At 36.6% G+C, this 13,702-nt stretch overlaps 1 protein-coding gene across 1 annotated transcript; it reads right to left on the bottom strand.

Annotated features, from left to right (window-relative positions):
* LOC109226996 (probable WRKY transcription factor 15) lies at positions 272-2,065 on the bottom strand. Its single transcript, XM_019391975.1, has 3 exons — positions 1,239-2,065; positions 776-901; positions 272-681 (listed from the first exon to the last, which is right to left on the bottom strand). The coding sequence occupies exons 1-3, from the start codon at positions 1,919-1,921 to the stop codon at positions 522-524; spliced, it is 969 nt and encodes a 322-aa protein (XP_019247520.1). The 5' UTR covers positions 1,922-2,065; the 3' UTR covers positions 272-521.

Genomic DNA, 13,702 nt, shown 5'->3' with positions numbered 1-13,702 from the left:
CTAAATAAAACTAGGGAAAGTGACACTGTATAGCCTCTGCAAAAATAATAGTCAAAAAAAAATATATATATATATACATACATACAAGTTTTATATACTTTTTCGGCTACCAAATGTAAATAGTTTTTGGCGCGGGCTAAAAGTGATAATACCCCATAAAACTACACGTAACTGATTATAATTAAAGAGTAGAACTAGTTATAATAAATGTGAGACATGCCAAACATGTAAAATTACAATAAAGTACGTATAAAATTTACTTACGCTAACACTGTTAAAAATTAAATCCCATTGAAAACGAAGTGCAAGTCCAGTTTCGCAAGGAATAAATATAAATAGTTAATTACGATGCTTAATCTCCTTCGAGATAGAACTAAAGACTCGACAGACTCGACTAGTTCTAAACATATTACTCCAGTTTACATCGATCGGAAAACCCTTCTTCTTTGCAGGGCAAATAAAGCTATTTTAATATCACTATAATTTGTTCTAACTAATAATATCACTATAATTTGTTCTAACTAAGAAGACTCTAAAATGAGACTACTTGTTTTTGCAACTAAAAGGGAATGATTGTGCTCGCCTTCGTACGTAACAATCAGCATTGTTGGATCATCCAAAGCTCTCTCGACATGTTTACGTGCTGGGCATCCTCTTACACTACTACACTTGTAGTATCCCCTGTTTATATATGGTTAAACATTATTTAGATTACGAATAATACTTAAAGCTTTATTAAAAAAAATCTAATATTCATGATTTTCTCTAGAATTACCTTGGGTGTGGAGATCCTTTGATTGGCTTCTGTCCATATTTTCTCCATGAGTAATCATCAGGTGGTATATCTGCCATCTTCATGCTTATTGCCGGAACTCTAACTACCCTCTTCAGCCTTAATTTCCTGTAAAATTCAGTTAAGAATTCATTTCATTAAAATTATCGTACTAGACTGCAATAATTAAAGACATAATTAAGTAAATAAATATATTAATAACTTAAGATTTTAAATAAGATGGTCACATTGATATATAATAAATCAATATTGTATCTGAATAGAGGTCCAAGGTATAAGTTTCACCACCACGCATTACAAAAATACTTGGACGTACTTAGCTAATGAAAATGAATCAGATCCACTATATAGACATAAATAAGTAATTAAAAGGTGTGCGCTATAACATGTTAAGCGTTTAGATAAAATTGTTACAATTTAAGACTCAAATAGTGAATCTGGTTACCTTCTTTTGGAACAATGGCATCGGCCAGAAGATCCAGTACTACACTTGCCAGATACAGCATTTTCCGATAAACTGCACTTTCTTTTCAGGGAAGAAGAAGACAAAGGAGGCTTTCCAGCAGAATTAGAGACCTGAGAAAGATTGGTAATCTGGAAAGCTGAAGATGAAGATTGTTGCTTGCTCTCTGTTTCTCCTGTTAACGTTGAGATATTGAACGAGTTCGTACGAGACGTATTCTCCGGAGAATAAGAGAAACTAATGGTCTTTGGAACCAGAGAGAGTTGTTGACATAAAGGGATTTGTTGGATGGGAGTAGGAGAATACACTTTAGTGTCAACATAATCTTTACTAGGATTTTGACAAGGAGAAGAAGCCACAGGGGCTCTTCTAAATCTAGCATGGCCAGTTCTGTTTCGATCTAGAAGTGAAATTACCTTCTTGAACTTTGTAACAGCAGCGTCAGCCACCATTTCAATTTCCATAGGGGAGTTCTTTTGCTCTAAATATCCCTGTTTTTGCTGCTGTATTTGTTGAGACTGAGTCTGAGATAACAATCTTATGAGTTTTTCAACACTTTCAAGACCAGAAGCAGCTTCTTGTACAACTGTTTTTTCTTCCAAGTTGGCCGTCACCAAAGTACAATTCCTAGTGTTTCTGTAATCCATCATTAGTTCCACAGCCATTATTAGCTACTTTGGACAACTGACAAGTATAGTAATTTGGGCAAATAGAAACATCAATGAATTATGGGATATTGGAAGAAGAGAGAGTTGATAAAGAGTCAAAGTGATGGCTTTGGTGAGGTTATTAAAAAAAAAAAGGAAAAAGAAGGGGAAAGAGAGAAAGTTATGATAAAGTAAACAGTAGGTGACTTACCTGTCACTCTAATCTAACTTACTGCCTCGTCAAATTTAGGTGCGAATACGATCGGACACATTAGATTGCTTTGGCCTTTACGAGGGCTTCTTTTCTTTTTTTTCACCTTTTTCTTTCTTAAGGTAAGAAAAATAAAATGTGAATACCATTGCTCCAGTTACTAATATGAGATTATTTATTAGGGGTTTTGACATCGTTATCCATAAAAATAAAACTATGAGATTATTTATTAGGGGTTTTGACATCGTTATCCATAAAAATAAAACTATTTACTCTTCTCTAGCCATTTATTTTTCTACCCTTAAACTAATTACATTTCCTACCCATAGTAGGTTTTGGGAATTTTTTCTTTATTCTCCAATTCTTTTTTATTTCTAAGCTTCTTTTCTTTTCTTTTTTCTTTTTTTTTCTTTTCTCCTTTTTTATTTTTTCTCGTTTTCTTCTTATTTTTTTTCTTTTTTCCTTTTCTAATTTCATTTAAATTCTTTTTTTTATATATTCTTTTTCTCTTCATAATCTAATTTCATTTACTGTTTTCACTATTTTTTATTATTCTTTTTTTTATATTATTACTAAAGAAAAATCAAATTGTGTACCAATTAAATGTAGCTAATACAACCAAAAAAATGTTAACTAACATATGATACCAGTATAGTATATAGCTATACCAACAAGGTATACAATTGTACGCAAAGAATTAAAAAAATTTAATTCAATTATTAAAAAGAAAAGAAGTTGGAAGCATAAATAGGTTCTACTTATTTACTCTCTTTAGTTCTAATTTTATTTTAATTTATTTTATGTCATTTGTGATGCATGAAACAATATTAGGATAGAAAAATCATTATTGATATCTCATGAAAATATTTTTTAAATTGCATGCATGCATGTCGTAATTTGAATAACATGTCGCTAAAGGTTAATTTTGTTATTTTTTTAATCAAATGAAATAGTTCAATTGATATGTACAATTTCGTAGCATGAATATAATAAATTTACGTGGAAGATTATTTTCAATGTGGTATACATACGAATTAGGCTTATATTAATATTTTTCAATGTTTGATTGTATCTATCACAACATGTTTGCACACCAAAAGAAAAACAATAATACCGGCAATAAAAATCATGGTCATGACAAAGCAACCTAAATGGATGAGATGAACATATACCATGAACAACGTCTATAAGAATATATTAGGTGATATATGCTTTCATCACATGTTTGTAACTACATAAAATCAAAGTAAGTTAAAATGTCATATGTATCTAAGTAAACTTTAATTATTAATCTTTATAGGTTCAACAATATACAATCGTTTTGATTATTTATAGAAACTTGTGCTTTATTCTTTTATGTATAATTATTTACTAAATTTAATTTTAATAATATTGATAAAAAAGGCGAACCACTTCGGCAAAAGGAAAAACTGTTATTTTTAAAGGATAAAAAAGGCTAACCACTTTTCACTTAGGGTATTCGTACTTTTAATCTATCTATCTATGCTATATTAAAAGCACGAAGGATTTAATGAAATATTGTTCGCCTTTTATACCCTTTAAAAACATATTTTACATTGGACAAAAATGTAAAATCAAAAAACTTTTCTTATATTTAAGAGTTCTAAATCAAAAAAAATTCTAGTACAATTTAGTGTTTGATATTGTCTCCTAATAAGGATACAATATACTATGACATAAGAGAATGCAAAAAAAGTAGGAGGAAAGTTTTTTGTTCGTTTCCAACAAGGAAGCTTCTCGTTTTTTTGTGATATTTTTTCTCTTTGTCCTTGTTTAATCATAAAGACCAATTTTGCCTTTAGTTTTTTCATATGATTCATTTGTTGTTTTTAAAACTTAAATCATAAGTATTTCTTAGAAGCTCGGTTGTTAAATTTGTTAAAATTTACTACGGCATTAGGTTTTGAAATAGTAATTATTATTAAAAAAAATAGTAATCATTAATTTATGATAAGATTGTTATAATTTATTTTACAAATATACCTAAATTACCTCAATGCATATGTTAAAATAAATAGATGGAAAAGGACTTTTATTTTTTGGTAAAAAAATAATAATAATATTACTAAGAAAGTTTGTTGCGTAATTTAACTTTATAAAAAATTAATTAGTTACTTAATTCATCTTGTAGCTAATAGGATTTTCTATAATATATAACTGATTCTGCCATTAAATAGGATTAGCGATGAATTATATTATTTAATTATATAATTTATCTTTCGCTAACTTTTCTTTTCTTTGTAATTAACTTGTCTTAGAATACATGCTACCTAGACGGCTATTTTGATACAAAATTAATATAAAAGAACGAGAAACATAATAACACTAAACTTTCAAGATTATCTTGGTTGTTGTCATGTTTGGAGAGGCCATCCGCTACTTTTTTCTGACAAAGTAGGTTCAATGTTTGTCATATTCAAGAGCTTATATTTCTAAAAATCTTATTTTTAAGGGCTTATAGTTTTTATAATTTTATACGGATCGATAGAAAGTACATGCACATCGCACATATCCTAGCACGAAGCCTCTTAACGCAATGTTGTCCGCCTTTTTATCCTTTAAAAATAGATTTTATATTGGTTATAATTGTAATTTAATTATTCTACTAATATTTGGCACTTTAAAATAAACTAAATTTTGGTCATTAAATCTTCCTTCCTAAATTTTAGTAATTTAAAACCAAATAAAAATTTACTTATAAATCCTTTTCTTATATAAATTGTGTAAAGTATGTATGACTTTTTCTTATGTGCATTAGACAAAATGTATATAAAAAGAAACTTTTAGATTTAATCTTAAGTCTTCAAAAATTAAAGATTACTAATAATATGTAAACCAAACTTACAACATACTAGGTCGACTATGAAAATAGTATATATAAATAAGTTTAACACGACGTGCTTACGTTTTTAAAATAATAGTAGTATTTTAATTTAAAGTAATAAGTAATATAATGTACTTTAAGTTAATTATTTGAATAAGTTGAATACATATTGTAAATTTATACACATATTAAATTACAAATCTAATTACAATACCCGAAAAGTAAAACATAGATAAGTTAAATTTATATATTGAAATTAATGGAAATAAATTAGATACATTTATTCATAAATAATTTAAGGTAGTAGTTTGTAACGACCCGACTGGTCGTTTTGAGCAATTGCGTCCGGTTCGGCAGTTTGAGGTCACGAGCAGTTTCATATTATGTGTATCGACTTGCATGCATGGTTGGATTCAGTTTCTGGATGATTCGGAGTCGAATTGGAAGAAGGAATCCAGTTTTGGAAGCTTAAGCGGTGAGAATTTGACCAGAATTTGACTTTTGAGTAAACGACTCCGGAATGAGTTTTGGAAGATGTCAGCAGCTTCGTATGATGATTTTGGACTTAGGCGTTCATTCGGATTCGGTTTTGGAGGCCCGTAGGGTAATTTGAGGCATTTCGGCGAAAGTTTGAAAAGTTGAAGTTTGAAAAATGGAGAAGTTTGACACATAGTTTACTTTTGCGATATCGGGGTCGGAATGCGATTCCGAGAGTTGGAACAGCTCCGTTATGTCATTTGGGACTTGCCTGCGAAATTTGGTGTCGTTTGGTGTTGATTTGATATGGTTCGGACTCTCGGTTGCGATTCTAGAGGTTCTTGAGGTTAAATGTGATTTTCATGTGTTTTGGCGTCCGATTCGTGATTTTAGTGATTATTTTGTTGTTCCAATCGCGCGAGCGAGTTTGTGTTATGTTTTCAGACTTGTGAGAGTATTTGGTTTAGAGCCCCGAGGGCTCGGATGAGTTTTGTACGCATTTCGGAGTGTTTGAAAGAGGTTTAGCTGTGCTAGTGTTTCTGTTCTCGCATTTGCGAGGATTTCATTGTATTTGAGATGACCGCATTTGCGAGATCATTCTCGCATTTGCGAAGATGGGCTGGGCAGGGAAGTTCGCATTTGCGAATATTTAGGCCGCTTTTTTGAAGGCCGTACTTCGCATTTGTGAAGTGTCTCGTCGCAATTGTGATGGAGACAATATTCTTCAGGCTTCGCATTTGCGAAATATTCTTTGCTTTTGCTAGTTCGCTTTGCGAACCCAATGTCGCAAAATGCGACATCTGTAGCCTACTAAAAGCCGGACATTCCGAACCTTAGCTTCATTTTTCTATAGTTTGAACCCTAGGTCCGAGAGTGGGCAATTTTGAGAGAAGACTTTCGTACCAAATCATTGGGTAAGTGTCTCTAATCAATTTTCAACTATATTTTGTGATTATATCTTAGATTTAACATCAAATTCATGAGAATCTAAAGGAAAATTTGGGAAAAATTGTAAAATCTTTCAAAAATGTGAAATGATGATTTGAAGGACCAAATGGTATCGGAATTTGATAATTAATTTTGTATGGTTGAACTCGTATCGGAATGGGTATTCGGTTTTTGTAAAATTTGTCGAGTTCTGAGGTGTTGTCCCGGGTGTCACGACCCAGAAATCCAGTGAGGGTCGTGATGGCGCCGGACACCACTGTCAGACAAGCCAACACCATATTACTAGTAAATTCTCGTTTTAATATTTTCGAATCATTTCTTCTAAACATTTAAATAATGGATAATAAACTTCACTGGATAAATGATGATGTCTTTACAAAATTTATTTACTGAATAATCCCGAAATAATCCTAGAACCCGGTGTCACAAGTGCATGAGCAATCAATAGGAAAATCAAATGAAGTACAATAACTGTCCGGAATACAAATTTGGACAGAAAGTAAATACAATACACTGAAAGAGACTCTGCTGGCTGCAGGTCGCCTCGAGAGATGCAGCTCACCTAAGTCTCCGTATCATCCATGCTGCTATGCCCATTAGGTCACTAGAGGTACATGTGCCTGTGCAACAAAAACGCACAGCAAGTATAGCATGAGTACAAAAATAACGTGTACACAGTAAGTATCCCGTTTAATCTCTGAAGAAGTAGAGACGAGAGGTCGACTTCGACACTTACTAATGGTCCAATAATATCACTACAGTAAAGAAGTGAATAAGTATGAAACAGAGCGAATATATGAAATAAACATGTATAAAACACATAGTACCATCCCCCTTCTTAATAAATTTACTCAAGTTTTCAGCTAGCAAGTTCCCTTCGTAACCGGAGCATATATGTACAATTATAGTGGTTTCCGTCAAGGAAATTATCAGGATTCAATTCAGGGAAAAATCCCTCATATACACCGGCTTCTGACCAAGTGTTACACACGATTCCATGAGTATAATACATACATACATACATACATACATATATATATATATATATATATATATATATATATATATATATATATATGAAATGCCGAGGCGTACGGCCCGATCCAACATAAAAGTAAATTGTGCATTGCCGAAGGTCGAACGAGGCGAACCGTAGATGCATCTATTTCCCCGCTCGCGAATCATACATGCGACGCGGTCCCCACTCGTGAATCATACATGCGACGCGGTCAAACATAAATTTAAGAAATTATCCCCGCTTGTGAATCATACCTGCAACGCGGTCAAGTACAAATTTAACGTTAAAATCAGATCTCTATCTTAATTCTTTTCAAAAATGAGGGAAATTCAGCTTGTAGCTTTCTAAGGAAATTACCCCGCTTGCGAAACATACATGCGACGCGGATACACATTGATTTCTTAAGCTATTATAATATTCCTCAATTCTTTTCGAAATTACAAAGTTCAAGTGAAACCTTTTAAATCTTAAATTCTTCAATTTCACTCCTTCCAAGACATCTAGTAAGCTAACTCAATCTTGCTCCCTCTCAAGGCAAGCAATAAACGTAAATCAATAACAATATCAACAAGGCATGATGTGAGCCTAAAACTACCCGGACATAGACATAGCTAGTAGCTACGTACGGACTCTCGTCACCTTGTGCGTACGTAGCCCCCACAAGTAGAAGCACATAATAATTTAGTTCACCTATGGGGTTAATTCACTCTTAACAGGTTAGAAAGGAGACTTACCTCACTCTGAAGTTTCATAACCATCATTCCACGCCCTTTCGAAGACCCAAATCGATGTACACCGCTCCAAACTATCCAATAATTATACAAACCCATTAATATATGCTCGATTACTCATAATAATCCAATTTATAACAATTTCTAACCCCGATCGAAAAGTTGACAAAATCGCCTTCGGGCCCACGTGCCCGGATTCCAAAATTTTTTGAAGATAAAGTTTGCCCACAACCTCACGAACTCAAATATATAATTTACTCTAAATTTCATGTCCAAAATCGTGGTCGAAATCCAAGAATACCAAACTTCTACGTTTTCCTCAAAATACCAATTTTCTACTAATTTCCATACCTTAATCCGTATCTAAATCATGTATTTAACTCATAATGAGTGGGAACAACTTACCTTGTGATACTTGAAGAATATCTCCCCTTGAAGCTCTCCAAAATCGCCCAAGCCAAATGAAAAATGGGAGAAAAATGGCCAATCCCCGATTTCTAAAAGAACCCTTCTGCCCAGAGGACTTTCGCGTCTGCAGTCCATTTGCCGCTTCTGTGGCGTCTTCTTCTCATCTGCGCCCTTCCCCGCTTCTGCGGCCTTCACCTTCGCACCTACGCGCCCGCAGGTGCGCCTAAACGCCCGCCTCTGCGACTCCCCCTGCTCCAGTCCTTTTCCGCTTCTGCGGCTTCCTCCCGCTTCTGCGGGCTCGCACCTGCGCCTGCGGTGCCCACTTCGCAGGTGTGATTACACCAGCAGTCCTCCAACTTCATCAACTCCTCAATTCCAAACTGTCACGCCCCAACCTAGGGGAGCGCGGCCGGCGCTCAACCAAGTCAACCCGGTCTAGCAAGCCTGTTAGCCACTTTCTACCCAACTCACATATGACCGAGAGAAGATGTACTTTCATTGATTAGACAATAGGGGGTCATTTATATATATGCACATTACTAAGCCATTTCATTAGTTACATCACTATTAAGTTCCCGAAATACATATACTTTAAGATGTAGTGAAACATGAGCCCAAAACACAATGGATAGTTTGTTGACCCTCCCAATACCCCTGTACAACCCACACAATGTCTACGGAGCCTCTATTTAGATACAAAAGAAAGTTCTATGAAAGTGTCGGCAACAAGGCCCCGGCTATACCTCAAAACGTAGAAATTATACAAGCAAAAGATGCATTACATGGCCCCGGGATGAAATGGGGCTTACCAAGATTGCTGGGAAGGTGAAGGCAAAGCACCGCTAGCTGCGATCTACACTGTCAGCTATAGAACCACCTACATCCATTAAAAGATGTAGCGCCCCTGGCAAAAGGGACGTTAGTACTACTAGTATATAAAGCTAAAACACCATCTTTATATAATGAACAATTAGACATAGAGGAAGACAGTTATGAAGTACAACAAGAGCTTTCAAACAAATACGGAAAACATCAAGTAAGGATTACAAGTCTCCGGTTAACATTTTCCATTTTTATTAAGTTGATAACCTCAGTGCCATGTACCACAACCCGCAATACCACCGTGTTCCTACACGGAGTTTGATCACGGCCCGATCGGCTAGGCCATCTCCCTTGAGACGTCAACCAAATCCACAATTCCAAATCAATCATTTCCAGTACAGTCACCAACATGTGTGCGGCATAGCATCCGATCACGGCCCGATCGGCTAGGCCATCTCCCTTGAGACGTCAACCGAATCCACAATTCCATATTTCCATACATTGGCACGAGTCGCTTTACTTGTTAAGTCATTCTTGGCACTTGGCCGCATTTCATAATTCAAGATTCCCTTTTTACATATTCAATAACATTATCATCAATAACAATAAGGCCTATCATGTAAGGCATTTTCACACACAAGGGAAATCTTAGAAGTTCTAGGCACATTAAGGCTTTTCATACAAATTGGCACAACAATCTTTATTCAATTTCTTTGACATGAATTCCTAGCCTTTCTCGATACATTTTCAACATTTGTAACCATATTCACAAGTTTCATGACGACATGATAAACATTTAGAACAATCAATGAACATAAATCTTTCAACACAACACTTTAGGGCAACGATTCTAGTATGATCAATTTAGGAACATACACCAATTACACGAACACCAGGGGTTCGATTCTAAGAAGAAAGAGGTTTATCCATACATACCTTGATAGAGCTTTCCTTAAATTCTTTCAATAATTCCGGAACCCTTAGCAAGTTCGATCTATTTTATGAACATTACAAATTGAGCCAAATATTTGTAACGAACCGACCGGTCGTTTTGAGCTTTTGCACCTTGATCGCCAGTTCTCGGGCATGACTTGCCCCGTGTTATGCATTATGACTAATGTAGATCGTTGGTTTAGGATTTCAGGAAGAATTGGAATGAATTTGAAAGAACATTCGGAGGTGTTTTGGTTGGGTTTTTGATCGAATGCGTATTTCGGAAGTTTTAGAAGAACTTAGGCTTGAATCCGATGTAATTTGATGGTTTTGGTGTTGTTTGTGGTGTTTTGATGATTGTAGCAAGTTTGAATGATGTTTTAGGATGGGTTGGCACTTTTGGTTGAGGTCCCGGGGGCCTCGGGGTAATTTCGGATGGGCATCAGGATGAATTTTGGACTTGTTGCATTTCTGAAGTTTCTGGTTTCTGGTATTTCCGCATCTGCAGAAAAGGGACCGCAGATGCGGTTATGCAGATGCAGAAAGGTGGTCGCTGGTGCGATTATTGGCTAGGAAGGATGAGTTCGCAGATGCGGTAGAGGAGTCGCAGAAGCGAAGGAGATTGGCCATGGGATTTTCCGCAGAAGCGGACAAGGTTCCGCAGAAGCGGTGTCCGCATCAGATGCGGATACTGACCGCAGAAGCGGTCCTGAGCATAGTGAAGATCCGCATAAGCGGAGGGAAAACTGCAGAAGCGGTAACCGCAGGTGCGGTTCATTTATCGCAGATGCGAAAATGACTGATCAGAGAAGGGTTTTAAAAGCTCATTTTGTTCCGCGAGCTAAGGTTTATTTCCACCATTTTTGAACAACCTTGAGAGCTTTTGGACGGGAATTGAAGGTGATTTCGACTGAGTGTGATTGGAGGTGAGTTCTATGACCTAAATACATGATTTAATGGTAGAATTAACATAGAAATTTATGGAAATTAAGCCTTAAATTGAAGAACTAGGGCTTGAGTTTTTTATATGTCAAATTGGGATTTGATGGGTCATTTGAGCTCGCATTTGAGAGTTCTTGGTACGTATGAACTCGTGAGAAGATAAGGAATCTATTAATGTGAAAATTTTTAAGATTTGAGAAGTGGGCTCGGGGCTCGGGTTTTGCTAATTTCGAGATTTTTAATATTTCTCGATTGTTTTCGATTGGGTATTGTTCCATTGGCATATTGTGACGTATTCGTTCTGGTTTTGGATAGATTCGACGCGCGTGGAGGCCGATTTGCGGGGCAAGGGCGTCGCGAGCTAGGGATTTCACCGGTTCGAGGTGAGTAATGATTGTAAATGATATCCTGAGGGTTTGAAACCCCGGATTTGCACAACGTAGTGCTATATTAAGGTGAAACACACGCTTAATGACGAGCGCGGGGTTATTTACTATTGGGGATTGTGACTTGGTCCGTCCAGATTGATTTTTTTACCGCGTATTCGACTGAGATATGTTTGTTATCAACATGATTTGGGATTATTGCCATATTTTGGGCTTCATGCCGACTATTTAATCCTTCGTGGACTTTTATCACTGTTTCCTCACTATTTTGATATATTACTTGAACTCAGTCCTATCGATTATTACTGTTTTATAAACTCAGCCACTTTTAATTGAACTCTGAGACTTAAATGATATTTCCACTGTTGTTTGGGCTGAGCACTACTATTTTATTGATGCCTGAGGGGCTTATGATGTTTTCTGGACTAAGTAAGGCTGAGGCCATATGTGAGGAGGCTTTCAGGCCTCGAGTGTGATGTGAGGAGGCTTTCAGGCCTCGAGTGTGATGTGAGGAGGCTTTCAGGCCTCGAGTGTGATGTGAGGAGGCTTTCAGGCCTCGAGTGTGATGTGAGGAGGTTTTCAGGCCTTATGTGTGATGTGAGAAGGCTTTCAGGCCTTATGTTGATGTAGCGCATGGGCCGTAAGGGGCCCCTCCGGAGTCTGCACACCCACAGTGAGCGCGGGTACCCATATGATATGAGAGTGAGCCCGAGGGGCTGATGCTATGCTGAGTGACTGATACTGAGCCCGAGGAGCTGATACTATTTTGAGCGATTGATATTGAGCCCGAGGGGCTGGTATTGTTTTGAGATATTGCCCAAGGGGCGAACTTTTATGTGCTCATCTTGCATATTACTTGCCTTTTTACCTATTATACCGTGGTATTTGTGCCCGAAGGGCGGATTTTCTGTGCTTATCGGCACTAACTCTTTTGAAATCATTTCGTAACTGTTGAAAAGATCATTTTTAAAAGAGATTTAAACTGAGCCAAGATATTTCCAAAGATTTCACAGTTTCACTGTTTTCTCAAAGGATTGTACCCTGCTTCTATACAGCATGATGGTTTGCTTTACGTGATTTCTTACTGCTCAGTTGTTGTTTACCTTTATTACTCACTGAGTTGGAGTACTCACTTTACTCCCTACACCTCTTGTGCAGATGCAGGTATCCATTCACCCAGTAGCGGGTTTTGGCCGATCAGAGGCGGAGTTACATGAGTTAAGGAGGTGACTGCCAGCGTTCACAGCACCATGTTTCTCTCTTTTGTTCATTATTCCGGTTTTATATATTTTAGGCCTTGTAGTGGATTTACATTCTGATAGATGCTCGTGACTTGTGACACCCCGATTAGGGTTGTGTTGGGTTGTATTTCCGCTAATTATTGTTATTAAGTCATATTTAAGCTGTTTATTTATGTTTAACTATTTTTTTGAAAAGACGAGTTGGGTTAGTTGGCTGGCCTCGTCCTCACGAGAGGCGCCATCACGACCAGTGCGGGGTTTGGGTCATGACAAGTTGGTATCAGAGCCTAGGTTACTAGGTCTCACGAGTCATGAGTAGGTTTAGTAGAGTCTCGCGGATCGGTACGGAGACGTCTATATTTATCCTCGAGAGGCTGCATAACCTTTAGGAAACTTCACATTCTTGAATTCTTATCGTGCGTCCTTGATTCAGCTTGAAAAGAAACTGTTGAAATTCCTTCCACGCGTTTGTATGTGCGCATGAGCACTTAGTATCAGATGTGCCTTGATGGCTTGTGATTCCCCGATCAAGGGGCGAGATGTGATCTCTATGAGTTTAATGTTGGGCCAGTCTGGAGGACTTGGGGCCGGATCTTTGCCTATGGCTTGAGCATTGAGGTACTGATTGTGTGAGTAAGTGTTTTGAACTTATATGTTCGACAGTGTCCCTATTAGTGGAAGTGATGGTTGAATAGCTAGATGATGAGTATGTTAGTACTGCGGGATGTATCTATGTAACTTGGAAGTGACGAGGAAGGCCTGCGGGATGATAAATGAACTATTAAGTGTATGATTCCGTTGTGATTGGATGTGTAGCTCCGAGTTATGGGCGTATGA

The sequence above is a fragment of the Nicotiana attenuata genome, chromosome 6 (genome assembly GCF_001879085.1).
Source record: "Nicotiana attenuata strain UT chromosome 6, NIATTr2, whole genome shotgun sequence".
In the NCBI taxonomy this organism is placed as follows: Eukaryota; Viridiplantae; Streptophyta; class Magnoliopsida; order Solanales; family Solanaceae; genus Nicotiana; species Nicotiana attenuata.
This window is presented reverse-complemented; position numbering and strand designations above follow the sequence as displayed.